This window comes from Oculina patagonica, chromosome 13 (genome assembly GCF_052425735.1).
Source record: "Oculina patagonica isolate OP01 chromosome 13, crgOcupat, whole genome shotgun sequence".
NCBI lineage: Eukaryota > Metazoa > Cnidaria > Anthozoa > Scleractinia > Oculinidae > Oculina > Oculina patagonica.
In genome coordinates, this window is record NC_135770.1 from 35,334,537 (window position 1) to 35,356,116 (window position 21,580).

The following is a 21,580-nucleotide window of genomic DNA, read 5'->3' on the forward strand; positions in this document are numbered from 1 at the left end:
AACTTCAACAAAATCTCTAATCTTTTTAAAAGCTGTTAACGTCAAGCTTTGCAGGCTCAACTGAGCTCAAATAAAAGGGGGAGGAGGAGGGGGAAGGGGAGGAGCAAAAGGCGGTAGTGAACGCTTTGCGCTCGTATATCGTGCATCACGCTGTTCCGCTCGCGTATCGCGCTCTACGCGCTCTACCGTAACTGAAGCCCCGATGAACACGTCCTGCGTCCTGGGCTGAAAGGAATGGTCACTTAGCCCTGCATGATAACTGAAGAAACAACAGGAGGCCGAACAGAAACCTGAGAATGACAAGCAGAGAGTTTTTTGTGAGGGGGGGGAAATATTGCAGCTATAGCATAAGAGTTTGCCAGCAGTATTTCCACTAGCCTGCGAACAGTCTTCCGACTACTGAGCGCAAGTCACGCACTTGTCATCAAAATGCGCACCGGCTTTGCGAAATTCAGTATTAAACATGCTTCTTACAAGTCCACTGGAAAATGTCGCAGCTCACTCGGATCGCGTCTGTTTAAGCTGTAGATCTATGCGTTCACTTAGTGTTTGCGTCCTCAATTTGAGTCTCCAAATAGACGACTGCTTGCATTCTAGCTCAGTCGAGCTCTAGAAACAACCTTTGACTAGAATTCTGGAACTGGAATGGTGGTTAGTTTAGCGGAAGCAACGAGGTTTGGGGTCCAGAGGGGCAATAGAAACTTCTTACTTAAAGCATTTTGGAAAGCTTAGTTCTATCAGATGTGGCGTTTTCGAGATACAGCAAAGTAACTTCTCGATAAAAAAGGCTGGTTGTTTTTCTACCTCAGGTGAGACCCCGTGAATATTTTCTTCACATTGAAAAAATGAATGATTTAAAGTGCATATGAAGTCAAAAATAATTGCTGCTTATTATATAGGCTTTTCAAAACAAAGAAAAATGACGTTTTCTTTTTAAATATCTTTTTTCGTTTTAAAAATATTTTGTTTTAAGCAAGTGATGAAAGTGATGACGTCAAGTGTTCCACAAAAAAGTAAAACACTGAATCAAGAGTATTTCTAGAAATGTAAGAGCGGTGTTCTTCAAATTTAGCAAGTCCAAATTTTGGCTTATGCGCATGAGCCAAAGTAACATATTGTACATTTTTACTGCAGTGTGACAAAGTGAATTTTGAGCAAAGTTCGGGGAAATTTAGGATCGTAGCACCAAAAATTCAGTTAAACGGTTAAAAAACGCGGTTTTTTGAGAAATTCGGCACCGAAAGGGTTAAAGAACCAGTCTCTTTCAACAAGTCACTATATAATTTTATGCGTATAAAATAAAAGCAGTTCTTCCTTTGTGAATAAATTGTGCATTCTTGTATGGTCCATTGCGTTCGACTGCTGGGCTATTTATTTAACATCCCAGCAGTCGAACACAAAGGACAATACAATAATACACAATCAATTCACAAAATAAAAGCTAAATAATCACCGTATGAAAACGTTTAAGCACGTACAAGCGAACGAAGTGCTGATACTTGAAATAAAAACTAAGACACAAGTTTAAAGGAAGCAACTATCTAGTGAAATGCCTTAATTAAAAAGGTAAAGATCTACGGACGATGATAAATCTTTAAATGTCACTAATCCGGACATAAAAATAGCTACACTTGTTCTAGAATGATCCAAAAATGTGTAAGTTTAATTGTTGATTTGTTAATACCGTTATCTCATCTTTGCCCATTCATTCTTCTGGCAGAGGCTGTCAAGAAACTAGTTATTTACTATGCTGAAACGGTTTATTAGCCTGATCACTATACCTTTTTTGGTAATTTCGATTTTGACGCGAATAAAACACAAGGTTTTTCATGATCCAGAATGTTCAGGGGAATAATAAAATAATAAAAGAGGCGACATTCTTATAATGTTTCCACTCGTACTCCTGAGCCTTTAAATTACATTCTTTGGGCTAAGGCTTTGCCATATTTAACACTACTTCACTGACAGTAGAGGAGCATTAACTTGACGACTAAACATCTTACAATGGCGAAGATTGAGATTGCTCTTGCTATTTTACTGGTTCTTGTTCAAGGGGCATGTGCTTACATATGGGAACGAACAATGAAAGTGGGGGAACAAGAAAGTAAGTACCATCGGTATGTAGTAGAATTTGCGCCTTGTTTGTACACAGGTTAATTATCGATAAAAAAACAAATCTCCTTTTCCTGCACCATACTGTTAGGCCAAAAAATACATATTATCAAATGTGCAGTCAGTAATTAAAACATCTCATGTTTAGAAGTGCGCATTTAGTTAAAGCCACGAGATCAGCAAATAGATCTTCTGTTGGTCATGAAGTTAGCTGTGTCATGCATGCATGCACACAAATGCAGCCAGCTTAACCGTTTTAGTGGGCTGGTCAAAATATTTATTCTCCTTACTGATTTCATACATTCCTTTTAATGTTAGTTCGGAGAATTCAGTAATACATCAAGACAATGTCTCCAAGTTTATTTTCTTATTCTGTCTGTTTGCCAGTGTATTGAGGAAGAGGAACATATATTTTGATCACTCTTAATTTTCAACCAAGTGCAAAACGCGTACATATTTTGTTAAACATTTAAATAAATAGCTAAAATAATTATGTCTCTGCTGTTTTGCGATAGGTTTTCAGAGAGTTCCACCAGAAAATGAAACAAGCCTAAAAATTGCAAAGCACTTCCTCGGGTTTGACCCCGAAGCGATTCTACAAGGAAGAGGTGTCAATGCGGCTTCACTCAATTACGATGCCGTCGTCGTTATTGATGCTTCAAAGTCAGTCACTCAAAAGGGGCACCGTAAATCGCTCAGAGCGCTTCGATTGCTGATGGAAAAGGTCAATCCTGACACAAGGCTCGCTGTCATCTCTTACTCTGACAAGGCAACGCTTCGTTTTAATTTCACTAAAATCAAGGAAGCCATTAAGAAGCTGAACTACACAGAAATTCCCTTTGAAAGAGGCAACACTAACACCCAAGACGCACTAGATAAATGCACCAAACTTATTCTTAATCCTCGTAACGGAGCTCGTCATGGCATACCCAAGCGTGTTTTGATCCTCACAGACGGACAGTCTAACATTCACTCAACAAAGACATTATATCGAGCTTTGCAGTTGAAGAACACGGGTGCACAAGTCTTCGTCATTGCAATCGGTGAGTATATTGAAGGGATCAATGAGATCGTAAGCCTGGCAAGTTCCACGGATGGTCACCTATACCGCGTGAGAGACACAGATGGGCTGCTACGCATCGTGAAACTAATACCTCCCTGGAGAATGATCAAGAGTTACATGCAACGCACATGGCTGGCTGGACAGCTTGGTAAGAAGCCACAACCGTTTAACTGGCAGAGGAAGCACAGACACCACCATCATAAGAAGAGACTGTAGCTGATTTAAATCAATGTCAAGGCTGGTTTGGAACATTTTAAGCCTTCTCAGCTTATGAGATGCAAGTGTAGTGCGGTGGTGGATGAATTTGTAATAGTAACATTTGTATTATATTTGTAAAGTGTCCGGCCACCACACACTCAGTAAACAAAAACATAGCATTCTAATTGGCTACTTGTAGTTATTTGCCCTGTCAGCTGTTTTATGTACCTATCGATGTTTTTCCCCAGGATGGGGGGGGGGGGGGGGGGGGGGGGGATCAGCGCGTAATAATGTAAATTAACGAAGCTTAAAATCCAAACTTACAGGACTTTGACTTGTTGGCTAGCATGGCGTATCAAAAAGTTATTAATAATCTCGGGTTTACCGAGAACAAAACCCGCTAGTGGCAAGATGTTTAATCCCTTTCAATAAGCAAAGTTTGCTATATGACAGTGTCAGAATGATATAGCCAACCGATATAGACTTTGTTAACCTTATTAAAACGTATAGTTGTAAACTAAATGGGAAATACTGTACTTGTGTTATTCTGTGTTTTCCTGTGTTATTAAATTCATAAACAAGCCATAAAGAAAACAACAAATCGAGTAAAGGTTCGCACTATTTTTAGGCATATAACTTTAGCTTTGATTTTCTAAGCTGGTATAGGTCAAAAACGTCCGAAGATTTTAATTTTCCGAGTCGTTTCCTTTGAATGTAATGTGTCCGGATGTCTACCTCGACACATCGGGCAAGGCAAATCGGGACATGAGTCGTTGTAGTTTACTTTTTTAATGGAAATCTTTTTTTTAAGAGGTAAATGGTATTACACATGTATAGCACTTCTCGCACTTTCTTTCCAATGTGTCATCGTGACTGACTAAAAGCATATTAAGTTGCTTTTGAAAACAGTACGCCTGTTTTTCATAGCATTTAATTACCCCTGCAAAGCATTCAACAGGTCGTCCTTTTTAAAATCGAGTATTTTCTTTGGCACCCTATTTATAAAACCATTTACCACGTGTCAGAATACTTCACTCACACTTACTGTTCAATTATATGAACCCGCTGCAACCACCATTTGCTTTTATAAAAACAAATAAACCCCTTTTAAAACACTCATTCAGATCACAGCAAAGTAGAAGCGATTGTCCAAAAATAACACACCATCAAATCATTCAAAAACATCTGCCTGCAGCCAAAGATTATTACGCCCGGTTTTAAAGCGGATCAAAGACACCTAATATCTCTGGCGGTTGCCTTTGCGAGCTGTATCGCCTGTATCGTACGTTCTGAGGCGAAGAACGGAATTGGAACCGCTGTATGTACCCGTATCAGTATCGACACACTAAACTGATTTAATCCGACTATTTACTGTGTTATCATCAGCCGCCCACTAACAGGATAAGAATATAGCATGCGACTCAAGTAATAAACACTCAAGTGTCAAAATCCCACGCGATCTGATCACAACCTTATCACTTGAAGCTGGCCTAGTCGATTACAAATAAAATCATAAAAATAAAAGTGGCTGATAATAAGATTAGAACGTGATCGCTGCTATTTAAAGACGATCTTGTTGTCTAATCCGCCAAAATGATGTTTGTTCCGTAGTTAAGATACAAATCTGAAATAGTAATACAATCGACAACGCTTCCTACAAGGCTACAACTGTTATTTACGTCGGCGACGCAGCGTGAAAATTATTTTTCTATTTGCACACTGTCGGCGGTAAATTATATAAATTGAGGGCATGACAAATAGCATGACACCCAGATGAAAGGCTGAAAATGGGTTAAATAGTATCGTTTCCAAAAGTACCATGAAAACGAAGCGAGTGGAACATTCCTAAGCATACGTGTTTGGCAAGAGGGTCGATAGAACAGGGTCAAGTTCTAGAACGTGTTTACACAGTATGACTGTGCCTACTGGAAAAGACGATTTTCAGTCACTGAGCAGTCACAATAAACTAATTAGTGCTCCATGTAACTGACCGGAAAATTTAACAAAAGAGAAAATTGGAGCTTTCTAGAATCCAAAATACCTGCTCAGTTGCCTTTGAAAACGAAGACAATGTAGAGAGCGAATGCGGATAAAAGAAACACAAATAAACATAAATAAACACAGCATAATACCATGCCGCTCCAAGTAACTAACCAGAAAGTATAATGAAAGAAAATTTGGAGGTTTCTAGAATCCCGAAAACTGCTTCCTTTTGAAAACGAAGACAATGTAGACCGTGATGTTGATAAAAGAAACACAAATAAACATAAATAAACACAGTAAAATACCATGCTAATACAGTAAAAAAGATTAAGCTAAAAGGGAATCCAATGTCGATTAACCCCACTGTCTCCGGACCTCCCTGCATGACCGATCAGCAACTCGGTTGAATGCAGATTTTTAGCAGCAAGGAAGACAAAGATGCAACCACATCGAAAGCATGCCACCAAAGAAAAAAAAGCTCACTGACCAGAGAAAGTTGTTTTTCAATCCAAAGAAAAGTTTATTGTTACACAAGGAAAAATTATGCGGGAAATGGTATTGTCAAGTAGCTGCACATAATACTAAGTTTACTCATTTTATAGCTTTTCAGCACATGCACTTACTCATGCAAACTCTTAGATTTTAAAAACACAAACAGATGGTTCTTTTTACGATTTACGTCACCTCACACCACGCCTACAACCTCGAGCCTTCGCTACCCCCACCTGCTGCTTAAACAAGTTGACACTAAGTGCTTCCAGAAGTGTCGACAAAAAGATAAAAGGCTAAGCGTTAATCAATCGCGAAAGGGAGTAGGCTGGCCTTCAAAGGTTAAGGTCCTTCAGATACTCTGCCAGTTGAGCGTACTGCCCATCACTTGAGCATCACACCAAACAAGCACTTTCAAAATGTGGAAGTTGTTGTTGACCGTGATACTGTCGGTGCATTTCGCAGAGAAGCGTTCTTCTGCCTATATCTGGGAGCGTACCAAGAGGATAGGATTAGATCCCTGGGCGCGTAAGTAGAAATAACAACTTTGAAAAGTTTTTATGTTTGTGTGCAATGCATGTTTAACAGCAGCAAGACCGATTGTAACAGTACTCTCCATTTCACGATTCTAGCAAACGCGGGGTAAAGGGGGTAAGACATAAGAAACTAGCGAAGGAGAAATAAAATATTCCACAAGAAATCGTTTAAACAAAAGCAATTAGCATTTAATCGCCTACATCAATTATGTGGGTAAACAAAGTTGTGTTGATGCTGTAAACAACTCAGCTAGACTTTGCTGTAGTTCATTTTCTGTCCCGACTTACATTTTTACATGAAACTGTAAAACTGCAAAAGTCATTAACCTTCTGAGCTCATTTTCTGAAACAGCAAAGTCCAGATGATTAAATTGCCATAGTTTAACGTTCAGGAAAACAATTCAAAATACTTTTAAGCGAGGTTTTGTTTATAAACAAGGTGTAACTAACTAAGTTGAATTCTCTTTTCATTACAGGATACCAGAGGGTACCGCCCGCGCATGAAACTGCCGACAAGCTGATGAGGTATTTCTTGGGCATTGATAGCCGAGTCATGCGATACATGAAAAGAAGACAACGCAGGTCTGTAGAGAGTTCCATGCCCAGACCATACGCGCAGTTTGATGCTATATTCATCATCGACTCTTCAGCGTCCATACTACCTAAAGACTTCCAACGAACACTCAAAGCCCTGCAGCTTCTGACTGGAAAAGCTCAACAAGACAGACGATATGCAGCCGTCACCTTCTCGTATAATGCTTCTGTCCGTTTTAACTTTACAGACAGAGGAGACACCGTAGCAAAGCTGCAAGAGATACCCTTCGAAGCAGGCAAGACGAACACCCAGGAAGCGCTCGAAATGTGCCGAAAGGAGCTGATTTTAAAACGTGAATGTGGCGCTCGACCCGGTTACAGAAAGCGTGTTCTTATTGTCACAGATGGACAATCCAATGTACACAAACACAAGACTTTGTTTGAAGCGTTTAAGATCAAGCTAACGGGCACACAAATCTTCGTTATTGCAATTGGAAAGTACCTCAAGGGCATCTCAGAGATCGTTGGGCTCGCGAGCTCCACAGATGCCCATCTTTACCGCGTGGCTGATGTGAAAGGTCTCCTGCGTGTTGTCAGGATGATTCCACCATGGCACATCATGAAGGAATACATTCGCCGCTCGTGGCTGAATGGCATGTTACGCCCTTAGTGAGTCTGCGGCCTAGCGACGGGACCGCCGACAGCGTTCAAGATTAAGGCTACGGCTGTGACCGACTGAAAAACATTGCTTTAATACTAGCAAGTTATAAGAAGTTGAACTTGCTGTACAAAAGATACAGGATGACCTAGAGTATCTGAACTATCGGGCGTCGTACTTATTATAAGGATAGGTAATATAGTTAGTCATCAAAAACCAGATCACTAGGGGACATCAACATGTCTTGTTACTATCAAGAACGAGTTTGCGACACAATTTTGTACAGCAATAGACAGAGATGGTTTTAAATGTTTTAACAAGGACAAGTGTTAACATTGAACTTTGAGAATAGTAACCTTAACAGTTGCTGAGTTTACGCAAAACACATGAATCTTTTATCGAAGTCTCTGATCCTTAGCTATAAATGGCTTAAGAAACGATAAAAATGAGATTAAGAATAGGTGCCTCGATGTAAAGAAAATATTTGGGGTAAACACATAATTAAACCTTTACTTCATAATTGTACTGTTATGACCTTCACTTTTGGATGTGTAACTGCTTGAAACTTCGAATTAAAGGTGTTATCATCGAGAAACAAGAGAAAACCTTATTTACAATGCCTTGTAAACCTTGTATGCGCCTTGCACCTTGATGACATCCAATTAAAGTCATAATTCATGGGCAGTAATAAGTTCCATTCAGAACCATCGCCGGAATTTGTTACGGAGTGAATCCTAATGAGAAAAACTTCTGAAAAAATCACAGATGCTCATTTGCAATCCTATGACTCGGCTATGGCACATAACAAAAGACCATGCGCATGTCATAACAAAAAAACAGGGGGCAAAATAACTGTTTCGTGTTTCATATGGAGTTAATTGAAAAATATAAGTATTCCGGGTCAAGAATTATCGTTTTAAATCAGTTTAATAACGGTTAATTGGTTGCATCTGCACATTACTCAGTCGACGAAGATACCAGCAGCAATGAAAATCAAATATAGCAGTTAGAACTATGCGATAATCTTGTTATAAGTTCTGTTCAAACAATTTTCCACATCCTTTAGTCTCGTGACATGCACATCTCAACTTGCTTCGATATCAGTTTTAAAAGGTACTTGGATCGGCTTATAGGGCGTAAAGACCCCTCAATGATAACTTTATCTATTACAGACGAATCTCGCAGCGTTTTTTTTTTTTCAGGTAAACAATGCGTTAATCTTCATTTTTTTTTGTACTGTTCACTTCTCAGCTTCTCAACTGCTCTTAAATATTTACCAAGTCAATGAGAAATAAAAGCTTATTAAGTTAAATTTTTGTGTAAAATTCGTTTATTTAAAAAAAAAAAAACGTTGGGCGGGCATGCTCAAAGTTCGTTTATCATGATCTGGCACACTCTACAGCCAGAAAGAACTTGCCAAACAAAAAAAAATAAAACTAAAACAGGAAACGTTTCGGATTAAATTTGTAACGAAAAATGATACCAGAAAACAAAACACTCTTGAATGATCCGCAAAAAATAAAAAACATGCAAAGTAGTAAATTTGTTTCCGGAAATTAGAATTAAAGTTTCCTGGTGGTCTTTATAGGTGTTCGACTCTGGCGTCGTGTTCAATATGTTCAAGTTCTTTAGACATAACAAAGAAACGTGCCTTTTAAAAATCGATTTACTTTGCGCATAACTGCCAATTCGACGTTTATCGTTATGCACTGATTGATTTGAAGTACATGTACATGTTTGTCAACAAACACGCTCATTCTGGCTGTCATTAAAATTTTATACCTCTTCTGTGTTACTCAAAATAATGCTGTAGATTGCATGGACGACTGCCAGCGATATGATTGGAATGTGAACACAAACAACAACCTTTTTTTATTGATAATCAACACTTTACAAAATAAAAGGAGAAGATTTATAAGCCATACTATGGTACAATAGATTTTTCACTTTACATTTTGATTTTCAAGGCTTTTTTACTAACAAAAACCATGTGAAATGCTGGCGATCAGAAATGTTTCGTGGACTTTCTACACAACACCACACACATTTTAATTTAATAGGATTCGATGGAAGCCATCGTTAGGGGCTTGTTGTGGTTTTATAACAACTGTAATTATTTCCGGCGCTGCGACGATCAAAAACAAAACTGAATACATCTCTCAAATGCACAACAGCGACATCTAAGTATGTGCAAAGTGACATTTAACACTAGAATGTTCAACACACTTGGAGTCATATAATATAGCTTCCATGAAACAGGAAGAAGAGAAAACAAAAATATATTTCTTGTGATATTGCTGGTTCCGTCCTTAAAAAAAAATTGCATCACTGTGCTCTTGAACAAGAAAAAAAATAAAGATCCCCGTTTTGATTAGAGCATTGTTTTTAGCTGCTCATCATGAACAAGTAATAAAACAACGTTTTTCACACAAAACAAGAATGTGCCCTCTTTAAAAATCAATTTACCTTCGCATTAATTTGTTGATTGATCAGTATAGTAAAAGGCTGCCGAAAACCACATCTCTTTAGGTTCTCATTTTACTGTTTTCAAATCAGCCAGCGTGGATGCCTGCAGCAACATTTGACTTTATGGGAATGCGAACTATGAATTCAGGGTGAAAATGATTGATGACGCTGCACATTTTTTTTTTATATAAGAAGATCTATTTGGGATTAATCTGAACGTCCTTAGTTTTTAAATCCTGAAATGTTGTTTAAATGTCTACTTTTTTAGTTTTGGAAACAAGGTGGTATGGAACTTTTAACTGCTTCGAATACTGTCAGGTGATGGCAATGTTGGTTTTAAGTTGGATGCGGTTTTCCGAGAAACTAGAACTATTTCCGGCACTGAGCTAATGGAAATAAAATTGAGCGCATTTCAGAAGTGTAAAAACAACAAGTACTAAGTACGTGCGAAGTGACATTTTGTGCAACAATATTCACCCCATGCATTTTGAAACAGCTAGTCTTCATTACGTATTCTGGGCAATGTAAAACTACAATTGTCGTGCTGCAAATAACAGTTAACACTATTTTGGTGCGGATAGTCAATCCGTCATTCTATTAAATGATAATGGGTGACCCTTTTATACACCGGATCCTGTAAGACCTTAGTTAATTAAAGCTATTGATGATTGAATTAGTTCTGTCAAGAGAGGATTAAGTCCCCCCCCCCCCACCCCCCGGGAAGGGGGGTAATGAAGTATGCATCCTCTTTTGGTTCTGTAGAAAATGTAGGTCATTTTACGTTGCGTTCACTCTAAAATGTTTCACTGCAAGTTTACTGAAGGGTATGAGAACTCTAGTGGTCTAATTTTCAATCGGCTCGAGCCGGAAGTTCTTTTAACTATGTTGCGCGCCCCGACTAAACTTTGAGAAGGTTCGAGATATATATGAGGCAGGTGAACAGCCGAGTTCCGCATATGGTCATCTTTACCGTTTGGCTGACCCGAAAGGATTTAAAACTGAAACGTTTTCCTGTTTAGCAAATGATCAAGGCAGTGATTGTGATCATGTGAACAGTCCCTCTACCCCCTTCGTTCCATGCTTATTTTGACAAAATGCTGGGGTTATGGTGGGGTATTAGGTATTAATGTTATTACAACACAGTACTTGCGCTAGAGGCATGTCTTAACAAGTACAACACACTATACATGAATGGATCACTGAGCGGTGTAAAGTGTCTATACCATTACTAATCTTGGATTATATTGTCGGGTAACAGAATTCAATTTAGGAAAAATATATCATGTGCAGGGTCAAGAGTTATCGTTTTTAATCCAATAATAACTGCAAATTGGTTACATCTGCAAATTGTCACGAATGAAGATTAATTAGACCGAGTGTACATGATAAGGCTAAAGCGGGATTAGTTTATCAATTGAAGATTTGCAGAGGAGAGATCTATTTTGGGGTTCAACTTAGCGACACACTTTTTTGAGTTTCTTTATATGGCACACACTCTGAATTGCCCTGGCCAGGGGATCGATGTATTATCTTCGAGTTTTCAAACCGTGATGGAATTCAACAGAAATATTTACTACCCACTTTAGACTTTCTGCATGTTAAGTGATTATTGGAAAATAAATCAGCTTTCTCGAACATGTCATCAATCAACGAACGCGCATTACGAGGTTCTAGAGCAAAGAGAACTACGGAAAAAACAATAAATGACAGTGGCACCGACGCTGTTTCTTTATGTTTCTTATTTGGTCTAGAACAAATCAGGTTAAAATAAATTGGGAAGGGAGAGACCACACAAAAATCGTGAAATTTATGGTGCTATCTGTTATGGGCTGAGAACATTTTTCGTGAGACTCCTGGTTCCAGATGTGGTGGAAAATAAAACAAGATTGAAATTCCAGTTTTCTAGTTACCCTATGAAGCGATAACTCTGACAGTGACATTTCGCGAATAACAACGGAACGTACCTTTTCTGACAAATGTACTTGCCTGTACCTATCGATACCTAACTAAATACCTATTCATTGTTTATCTTTAACCACTGATTGATTTGCAGTACCTGCAAAAAGCCGCAAAAAGTGCACAGACCTATTCAATTACCCTACTTCCCAATCATCTGAGCAGTGAACGCGTGCCAAAGTGAAAATGATCGGAAATGCTTTTATCTATAAAAATAAGTAATAGGAAACCGAAAATAAGAAAGATGAGCAGAAATCTTAACGCAAAAAAGGAAATTCAGTTAGGATGTGAGTCTTCTAAGCAAGGATTTGGTGGAATTCATCGTTAAAAATCTGGCTGCCTGCGGTTTTATTAAACACTATAAGTATTTCCGACCACGAACTAATGAAGATAAAATTGGACACATCTCTAAACTTCTAAGTAGTGTGTGTCAAGTGACATATACACTGTATAAACACTAGAATATTCACCACAACAGGAAAACAACTCTAAACCCTTTTCCTACGGTGCATATAAATTTTAAAGAACCTATAAATACGTTTGAAACAACGCCTTTTTGCGGCTTATTAAAGAACGTATAAGGTCAATCCATCGTTCTTCAGTTCTGTCAGGTTCACTCTCTCACTATCATATCGAATGTTTTATTTGGCAAGTGCAAAAATGTGCAGCAGCAAGAAGAGCGGCTATTGCAGAAAAGTGAAAAGTAAATTAAAACTATAAGTTGCCCATGAGAGAGATACTGCTGGTGTCTCCGGAATCTCAAAGAGATATTTTTGTTACGTTTTCAAGATGGCGGCTATTAATTTTAAACTAAAACACTTGTTTTTATCAATTTAGGCCACCAGACAGTAGTGCCAGAAATGCTATATTAACATACCTACTAGTCCTCTCTTATTCTTACCAGTTGTTGTTGACGGGGGCTATGTTAGTGTTGTTGCTATTGTTGTTGATGATTAGTTCTGCTACATCTCTGATTTTGCGAATTACGCGTGATTTTAGGTTTTCAGTTTACCTGTCACTGAATTGATACTAACACTCAAGTTATGGTAAAAGAGCAATAATTCTCTGATGTTCTTGGTCAATGGTCACTGACTGAGGGATAGCTTATTACTTAATGATACCCCCGCATACAAAGGTCTTTGACAATTTTAAACACACAAACTCAAATCACCATCTGGATTTTTAAAATTTCTGACCTGAACGACATTTTTCTTAGCTACAGCCCCGTCAATGAATCGTCAACTCAGGCTGAAATAATTACACGTTATATGTATTGGCCGGAGTGTTTCGTTTGCACAAACAATGCGTCTGAATGAATGAAGAACATGCGTGCAAGTGAAAGATGAGGAGACATTACCTATTTCTTAGTTGTAATCGGCATATTCTTGCTATCTGCTGGAAGAAGTCTTCGTCTTTGCAACTTGCGAGACGTATTCCTTTCTGGATTAATCTTATTGCTTGATTATTTCTTGCTAGATTATCGACTTCACACACAGCTATCAAAATTTCGCAAATTAAAGCGGTAAGCGAAAACTTCCACAGATACATGTATAGTAAGTGGATTCCCTAGCAAAAGCTGTTTCGTTTTTATTTTGTTACCTTGTTCAAAGCGTCAAAATAGGATAGCCAGCAAAAACTTGAATGAAGAATTAAGTTGCAATTTGATACGGGCTGTAGGCGGAACTTTTGCATTAAAAAAAAAGAATGACGCGAGAATTATGAGAAACTTTTCGTGATAACTTCGGCACCGTTACATACTTCAGTCAGATTGTAATTTTATCTGATAAGGAAATATTTCCTACTGCTGAATTTAAATTTGAGAAAACAAAAGTATTTCCCTACCTCTTTCCTATGCTTTGAAGACTGTGCGATGAGAAGAGACCCAAAGACATTTCCAACTTGTTCTGCAGTCATCACATTGTTTTTAACCACATTAACAAGATGGGAAAAGAGCACCTTCCACAGTTTTATCAGCGAAGGTTCAACAAAGGGTCTGACAAAGGAAAGAGAGAGGATATTTTCAAGAAATGAAAACGCAAAAAAACAAAACGGATAAAGACGAAAAGGGTTAGGCTTGTAGATAAGATACATACGGCCGAAAGGCTGCGAATAAAGACATTCCAAACCTTACCTATATTTTCCATTACAGTCTCTTATCTTTTCACTGTTTCTGCCTTGACCGAAAAGTCCTTTTTTAAGCTACTACACTACATGTTTTTTTCAAAAATCGGTAGTTTTATCGGTTTACTGTGTTGGTGGACGTGTTGGTGAAAATTCTCGCCGAGACTGAATTTTTGGCAGGGATCTAGACGCGGGTGGCACTTTTGGCGGGAGCCGAGACGCAGTTGGTACTTTTGGCGGGAATCGAGATACTTGCAGTCCCAGGCTCCCGGCTTCCCTACCGGATAGTTTTCATGAATTTAAAACCTCTTATTTGGTTTCCAGTGCATTTAATTGAAATGTTTTCAAAGATAAATGAAACACACTCGCACACGGAAATTAATTACAAAGCCTTATACAGTATTTCTAAGCTTGTTTTCTCACCTCAGCTCTTTCTCTGTTTCACAGGAAGCATCTTCTGAAAACACTCGGTCTGGAATGAGGCAACCAGCGGGGGAGCTGGACACCAAAAGTGGCAACTCATCGAGGGCAATCATGCTCACCGTGTTTGGATCAAAGGACTGAAGACTATCGCCAACCTCTGCAGCTCTTTACAAAAGAAAAAAACGAAGCTAAGCACGGACAATAATTTTGGCCCCAGGATCGATCAGGATCAGGGATATTAATATGACGAAAGGCAGTTCAATGGTTTTCCACCATATAAAGGTACCACGTCCGTCAATTGGCGGGAGGGAAAACGCAATCACGTACTGCCTTCTCCCGGTAAAACGTCAATACATCCCTTGCGCACACAGTCGTCCAAAGGCTCGTGTGGATAATAAACTACAGATTCATCTTTCACTATTCTAACGGCCTTTAGTGCATGAGCTTTTTGGATAATAACTAAGAAATGTTTCTTGTCGGAAGTTGTTGATACATAGGTTGCAACTAAATCCCTTCATCAGTAACAAACACCACGAAATATTGATGTCTCTCTCATAATACTGAACTGCCGAAGAGGATCGTGATACTGTTTTTTTCATACTCAATTACATGTGACTGACTTACCTGGTTATCTCTTCTCGAGTGTCTGGACTGCAGCGAGGGCTATGATACAGAGCCTCTGGACTAAAGGACACCTCAACATCAGCATCAACAGCTTGCAGAAGACACAAGAAACCATCTACACTCACTGATGGTGCCTTCTCTTTTTCTGTCTTCTGTGTAGATACCTCTGCTTCATCTTCAGCCAACACCTCATCTATATCCTCTTCTGCTTCATCTTTTACATCGTTACTAACATCCAACATCTTGTGTTGTTCTGCAACTTGTTCACCACTGCTTGAGAGTATCTCTTTGCCTTCATCACGGATGGGAACATCACCAAAATCTTCGTCACCTTCCAAAGTGACAGACTTTGGGATATCCTCACTAATGTCTTCAGTGACACTCTTTGTAGCATCAGGTACTGCAACAGGGTTACTGGGACCAGCGGAAACTTCTGAATCCCTGCGAAATACCGTGATATTCTCCTTCTCCTGTTTACTAAGCTGTGAAGGTATATAAGACAATCCTCCTTTTTCGTTGCCATCTGGTAGACTAAGATCACTTAAATCCAAGCTTTCTTCTTCATCTTCATCATCACTCAGCTCTTTCAACTTATTTGACTCTTGAGGCGCCAGTGGCACTTCATCCTTCAGTTTCTCATTCTTTACATCTTCCAAATCAACTTCTGTCCTCTCTTTTTCTCCATAATCTGGAATCTCCACTGATTTAGCAGGTTCCAGGTCAAGTTTTCGAGCTTTTTCTGACAACTCAGTATGAGTTACGTCATCGCTTGGTAGACCTTGATGTTTCAGTAAGTTTTCTTTCTCTGGTTTCTCTGTAACTGCGTTTGGAGTGGCATGGGATGTTGTTGGCGATGTAACAGATTCATCTTCTTTGGTATCTTGATTGCCAACATTGTTACTTCCCAATGACGTCTCAATGACCGTTGACGATAGCGAAGGATCTGGGAAACCTGACATAGGAATGCTTCTTTCCAAAGGTTTTTCAGGGGGGGCAAATGGTTGATTAGCTGGATAGGTTTCTGGTGGCAGGTGCTTTGTATCTTGAGCAGTATCCTGGCGATTTGCCATAACAGGTTTTGTTGGTAAACCACTCATAAAAGTTTGCTGAATAAAGTGAAAAAATTATTCAAATCAAAGTTATATTAGTATCAGTTTTAGTTTAATTACTTTTAGATGGGCACATAGTAAATACTATGTATGTTTTAAAACTCTTCTCCTCCAGAGAAAAGTGGAAAGCTTTACATGCAAAGGAAAGTGTGTATAAACTTGAGTATTTAGTTCTTAGCAACACTGGATTCAACCTTTAGTGATATTTACCTTAACACCAGATTTCTACGTTTGCTTATTTAAATCTTCAAATTGGTCTTTTGCAAGATTTCTAGTCTCACTTCATTTTCAGAAGTATCTTTGTTTGTTCCACATATATCAAACGAAATGGCTCTGTTCCATTTTGCTCCATTTTCATCATGATAAAAAGTGCTAACTTTTGTGTCAATTGCATTCATGAATTTCCGACCTTCATCAGGACATATAACTTCATTTGGGCTAATTTATGTTAATGAAGTAAAACACAAGCAATAATTTCCTTCAATAAGTATTCATTTTTTGAATGTCATTTGAAGATCCTCAAAATCAGGCTTTTAGCCAGGATTTAAAAAGTGGGAGTCAAAAAATTAATTTTTATAAGGTCTGACTTTGAACCCATGGGAGGGCCTAAGGGGCATTCAAGGTGTTTTTCTGCAGTTATGAGAGCAAAGATATCTTAAGATTTCCAAATTTGCTGAAAAACATCTGCATACAGTTATTCTTATTAATTTTCTCTGAAAAGTGGCCCTCCATAGGACTCCTGGACTCCCACCTGGCTAAAAGCCTGCCCAAAATATTCACAGAGCCAAAGCAATAACCAGACATTCTAAAATACATGAATTTGTCAGTATCACTGAAAACAAACCTTGTCAACATGAGGTTCATCCCTGCCATTGACAATGCCTCTCTCCATTCTGTGTGGTTCAAACCCAGCTGGCCTCTGATCTTCATAACCTTTGTAACCACCGTGACTTCCATCATAATGATGCCCATGGTGTCCATTCTGAACATAAGGTCCCGGTTGTTGTCTGTGGCCGAGGTATGTCCTTTGTAACTCTGTCCTGGGTTCATAAGGTGCTGCTGGTCTTGCTCCCTGAGGAATATCAGGATGCATGTACCTAGAATCTGGTGGAGCATTCCTTGGAAACTCTCCAGTATGTGGTCCTCTATCATAAAACAGGCCACCTGGTGATGCTGTATAACGATCTGGGGACCTATAGTAGACATTTTGCGGCTCTCTACTGCTTGCCTCAAACTGACCTTGATTTAGCCTGCCATCAAAATTTCTATGTGAGTCATAATAAGCAGGAGTTTGCCATCTGCTGTCAGAAGCCAAATGTCCGGATGGTGGCATATTACTGTGGCCATACATGTGAGATGAATCCTGGTAAGAGAACTCACCATAAGGATCCTGAAGATGACTCTTATGTTGATGGACAGGGTAACCTGCTTGTGGAGGAGATCTGTTGTACACTGTTGGTATTGGGCCAGCAGGGTGAGCTGGTGTGCTTGACAACAGGGTGTTCCCAGTAAAGTGTGGCTCTAGCCTAGCAGTTCTCAAAGGGGATGACGAGGGTATCTGTGGTGCACCTAATACCTAAAAGAATATATTAAGTTTTAAATACTTGTAAATAATTGGATGGTAAACCTGTGAAAAAAAAAATAAATTGACTTTTATGCAGTTGCTGTAAATGTGTACACATATATTTTTAAAATTAGAAGTTTAATCTTTTTTCAATCTACAGGACTGGTGTTCTTTCCCATCAATGTAAAACAAAAAAAAAAACAAACAAACAAACAAAGTTGCCAACTACATGCCACTCCATTTTGCCAAAACTTGCAGATACTGTTAACAAAATGTAAGCTTACATGTAAAATTAATAATTTCACACATAAGTTCATGCAATTTTCTAAACATTTAGCCACCCAAAGAATTAAACATATTAAATGGCAGTATCAAGTACTGTACTGCACTACACTGTACTGTACCATAGTAGCTAAACATCACTGTAAAATAAAAAATTTAAATTACTTACACTTCTAGTTGGGGCATTTCTGCTTTGCTCTTGACTTAGTCTATAATTCTCCAACTCCTCATTCCACCTTGGGTACATCTTATTGATGTAATTTTCATATTGTTGCTGTAAGTTCCACATTTGCAGGAAAAGAAAAAAAAACAATACATACCCTATAATGAACTTTACAGTTTTATTCATCTGAAAGTGATATACATGTTTGTTCATGCAAGCAAACTGACAAAGACAATAACGATGCAAGTGACAGCAAATGATTGTTAAAGACGTTGTTTAATTTTGAATCTTCGTTACCTAGCTGCTAGATTGGATGACTTGCATTTTACAACATTTACATATTTGTACTAAATGGTATGTACATGTTGTAGTTTAATTTTTACCTCTGGTTTAAATTTTTTCAAACCAGTTTGAAATTTTTAAACTGGTTTCATTTTTTTGTACTGGTTTCAATTTTTTCAAATGACTATGGCTATCACACAGTAGAGTTAACATTTGCAGTAATGCTTCTTTACCAAGACTGAGGCTCTGCAGTGTCTGACATTAGGGCCGTTGTATATGCTTATTAGGGTTAACCACTTAATATTTGAGTCATTAGGGTTAAGCACTCAGTTTAGTGATTAGGGTTAAGCACTCAGTTTAGTGATTAGGGTTAAGCACTCAGTTTGCTTGCGGTTAGCTTTTATTTGAGTTTAGGGGCACTACACACTTAAGTCACCCTATGCTTTTTCAGCCAGTCACTAAAAGCAACAGGTGTTTAGACATTTGATTTTTGTGTTTATTCAAACAATAATGCAAATCATAAATATTTTACATGCTAACAAAATGCAAAACAAATTCCATTTTTTGTAGAAAGTATTAAAGTCAAAGTACATCTAAGTCTATAAATATTTATCTCAAGATGAGTTCATAATAAATAACTTTCAATGTTCAAATTATTCGAGTTCTGTCTATAATGCGTCCATAGTAAGCAAGTTTCAATTGAAATTATGTGCCACCTTACGAGCAGCTGAAAATGTAATTTCTTTATCATAATTTAATTGGACTCCTGTTGCTGTGCATGGTTCCAGTCTAGTGGTTGCCATATACCCTTCAATTTGGCCAAATTGAGTGACTACTTTGGCATGGCTATTTTCGATGGCTGTGATTTTTCCAATGAGCAAATTTGGATGCAAGGGTGTTATCTTATCAACTTTATCAATCTTTATGGACACCATGTCATTCACTTTGAAAGATTTCTTTCGCAAGCTCTGCTGCCTTGTTTGTTTCTTCATTTTCGTGTTATATTGTTCCTGACTTTCATTGATCATTTTGCGCTTCTTTGACCTGTTCATTAGATGATTGGGCAGTTTCATCTGTCTCCATGTGTGTAGTACTTGGGGCTTCAACTTCAGTTTCCTCGTCAGGTGCCATTGAAGGGGAGAGCTGCTCCCTATGTGGCTTAATGCCATAAACTGCCTCATAAGGACTCTGCTTGATAGCACGGTGGTAGGAAATATTTCTCACATAGGCAGCTTCCCTGGTAGACTCACACCACTTGCTGGTTTCTTTATTTGTGGAGATTATTAGCGCCCTCATGTCCTCTTTCCATGACCTGTTTGATCTTTCAACAACGTTAACGTCCTGGGTTGTTGGAGTACGAGGAGAGCCATGTCCTAACTTGATCCCATTTTCTTGGCAGAATGTTTCCATTTTTTTGTTTTTGAACTCCTTTCCATTGTCACAAAGAATCTTTTTTGGGAAACCACATGTGTAAAAAAGGTAGAAAAGCCTCTTCACTCTCCTGGTTTTCTTTCTCTTTTGGAGATTGACTTAATGGATTTCAGAAACTGTCCATGCCAATGCCACACACATGGGCAATGAACATCATAGATCATCACACTAAATATGTTTATGTTTCACCACTTATCAACAAAACTGCTGATGAGGTACTAAGAGTGCCCCTATTTTTCACCACACCCCAAAAGATGAAAGCCCTTTTCAGACAGTTGATAAATAAACTGGTTTAAAAAAATAAACTGGTTCAAAAAAACTGAACTGGTTTGAAAAATATAAACCAAAGGTAAAAATTGAACTACAACATACACATAAATTGGCATAGGATGGTCTGGAGGTACCTTGTAGACCTTAAGCCTTTCTGTTTTCACAGCCAATAAAGCAGCATGTTGTTCCACCCTTTCAAAATCTTTAAGCAGCTCTCTGTTTCTTTCCTTGCTCCTTTTTTCATGGTCACAAATTTTCTTCCATTGAATTTCTAACCTATTTGCTTCCAGTTTACTTCTGCATAAAAAAAAAAACATTGTGAAGAGCACAGAATTGTATAAAGTATACAGTCATGTAGCTGTACAGTAAAAATGTGAGAGTTATGATTTTACAAAATCAGAAATGTGTGGGAGCCGGGGGCATTGTGACCTAATGGACAATACAACTGTCCCAGACAGCTGACCGAAATATACTGTATTCAAGTACTGCAGTTGCTACATTTTAGACTTCATAGAAACGTTTTGAGTTTACTTACATTTGCTGGCTAGAAGTCAAATGGGAAACAAAATTAGCATCAAATAAACCAGGTCTTTCAGCTGTACTGGAAGCTTTCATTGTGTCATACCTGTGACAGGCTGTGGAAAAAATTCATGCTTATAAGTATATGAAAAAGGTATCCAGTCATCTCGCCACCAGGGAATCTCGCCACCAACCAACGCGCCACCAAAACTGGTGTATTCTTCGTTCTTTAATCCATGAGCCGAGGTGACTTCGCTTGGGGGCGAGTTGGTTGGTGGCGAGATTGTTTGGTGGCGAGGTGACCGGCATATCGAAAAACAGCTGAGTTTGGGCAATGTTGCTACCTACAAGAAACCGCCAAGAAAGCTTGCTTTCTGCTTGCTACGAGTTACTTTTTAGGTTCAAATTAAAGGGACGGCAATAACCCGCATATTTGTAGTTTAACATAATAATTACAGGACTTTCATAAACAAACAGTTCAGGATTATATAAGCTTTATTTAATATAAACTTTTAATAAATTTCATCACGAGCACTGATCGCGTCCGTTGCCACGGCCAACCAGCCCAGCTTCGTGCGATCATAATGTATCACGCAACCAAAATACTCTCAAAGTAACGTTCTTACCTTAAAACATGACAAATACACAGATTGGTAAACGTCCCAGAAGAAAATGTACTTGTCTTTTCTTGATGTGCAGTTGTCTTTACCAAAACATTCCATCCGCCATTTTTCCAAATCTCAGAACATATACCATATATGGTAAACAGAACGTCCCAGTCCTTGACGCGGTCATTG

The 21,580-nt window shown here is 38.5% G+C and overlaps 3 protein-coding genes and 1 pseudogene across 4 annotated transcripts in view; 2 read left to right on the forward strand and 2 right to left on the reverse strand.

Annotated features, from left to right (window-relative positions):
• The window catches only part of LOC144635787 (uncharacterized), a 43,242-nt pseudogene extending 21,706 nt beyond the window's left edge, over window positions 1-21,536 (reverse strand). The window contains exons 1-8 of the transcript XR_013567417.1: window positions 21,410-21,536; window positions 20,800-20,889; window positions 20,399-20,561; window positions 18,288-18,392; window positions 17,117-17,848; window positions 15,164-16,269; window positions 14,540-14,704; window positions 13,838-13,988 (exon numbers count right to left, since the gene is read on the reverse strand). The product of XR_013567417.1 is annotated as an uncharacterized LOC144635787 (transcript). The remainder of the gene's footprint in view (window positions 1-13,837; window positions 13,989-14,539; window positions 14,705-15,163; window positions 16,270-17,116; window positions 17,849-18,287; window positions 18,393-20,398; window positions 20,562-20,799; window positions 20,890-21,409) is intronic.
• On the forward strand, window positions 1,879-3,523 carry LOC144635841 (integrin alpha-1-like). Its single transcript, XM_078494960.1, has 2 exons — window positions 1,879-2,104; window positions 2,628-3,523. The coding sequence occupies exons 1-2, from the start codon at window positions 2,005-2,007 to the stop codon at window positions 3,389-3,391; spliced, it is 864 nt and encodes a 287-aa protein (XP_078351086.1). The 5' UTR covers window positions 1,879-2,004; the 3' UTR covers window positions 3,392-3,523.
• LOC144635843 (von Willebrand factor A domain-containing protein 1-like) lies at window positions 6,066-8,036 on the forward strand. The gene is made up of 2 exons (XM_078494962.1): window positions 6,066-6,373; window positions 6,858-8,036. Exons 1-2 carry the CDS (start codon window positions 6,265-6,267, stop codon window positions 7,583-7,585), a joined length of 837 nt encoding a protein of 278 aa, XP_078351088.1. The 5' UTR covers window positions 6,066-6,264; the 3' UTR covers window positions 7,586-8,036.
• On the reverse strand, window positions 19,259-20,148 carry LOC144635622 (uncharacterized). Its single transcript, XM_078494709.1, has 3 exons — window positions 20,134-20,148; window positions 19,629-20,078; window positions 19,259-19,597 (listed from the first exon to the last, which is right to left on the reverse strand). The coding sequence occupies exons 1-3, from the start codon at window positions 20,146-20,148 to the stop codon at window positions 19,259-19,261; spliced, it is 804 nt and encodes a 267-aa protein (XP_078350835.1).
• Window positions 21,537-21,580: the final 44 nt, after the last annotated feature.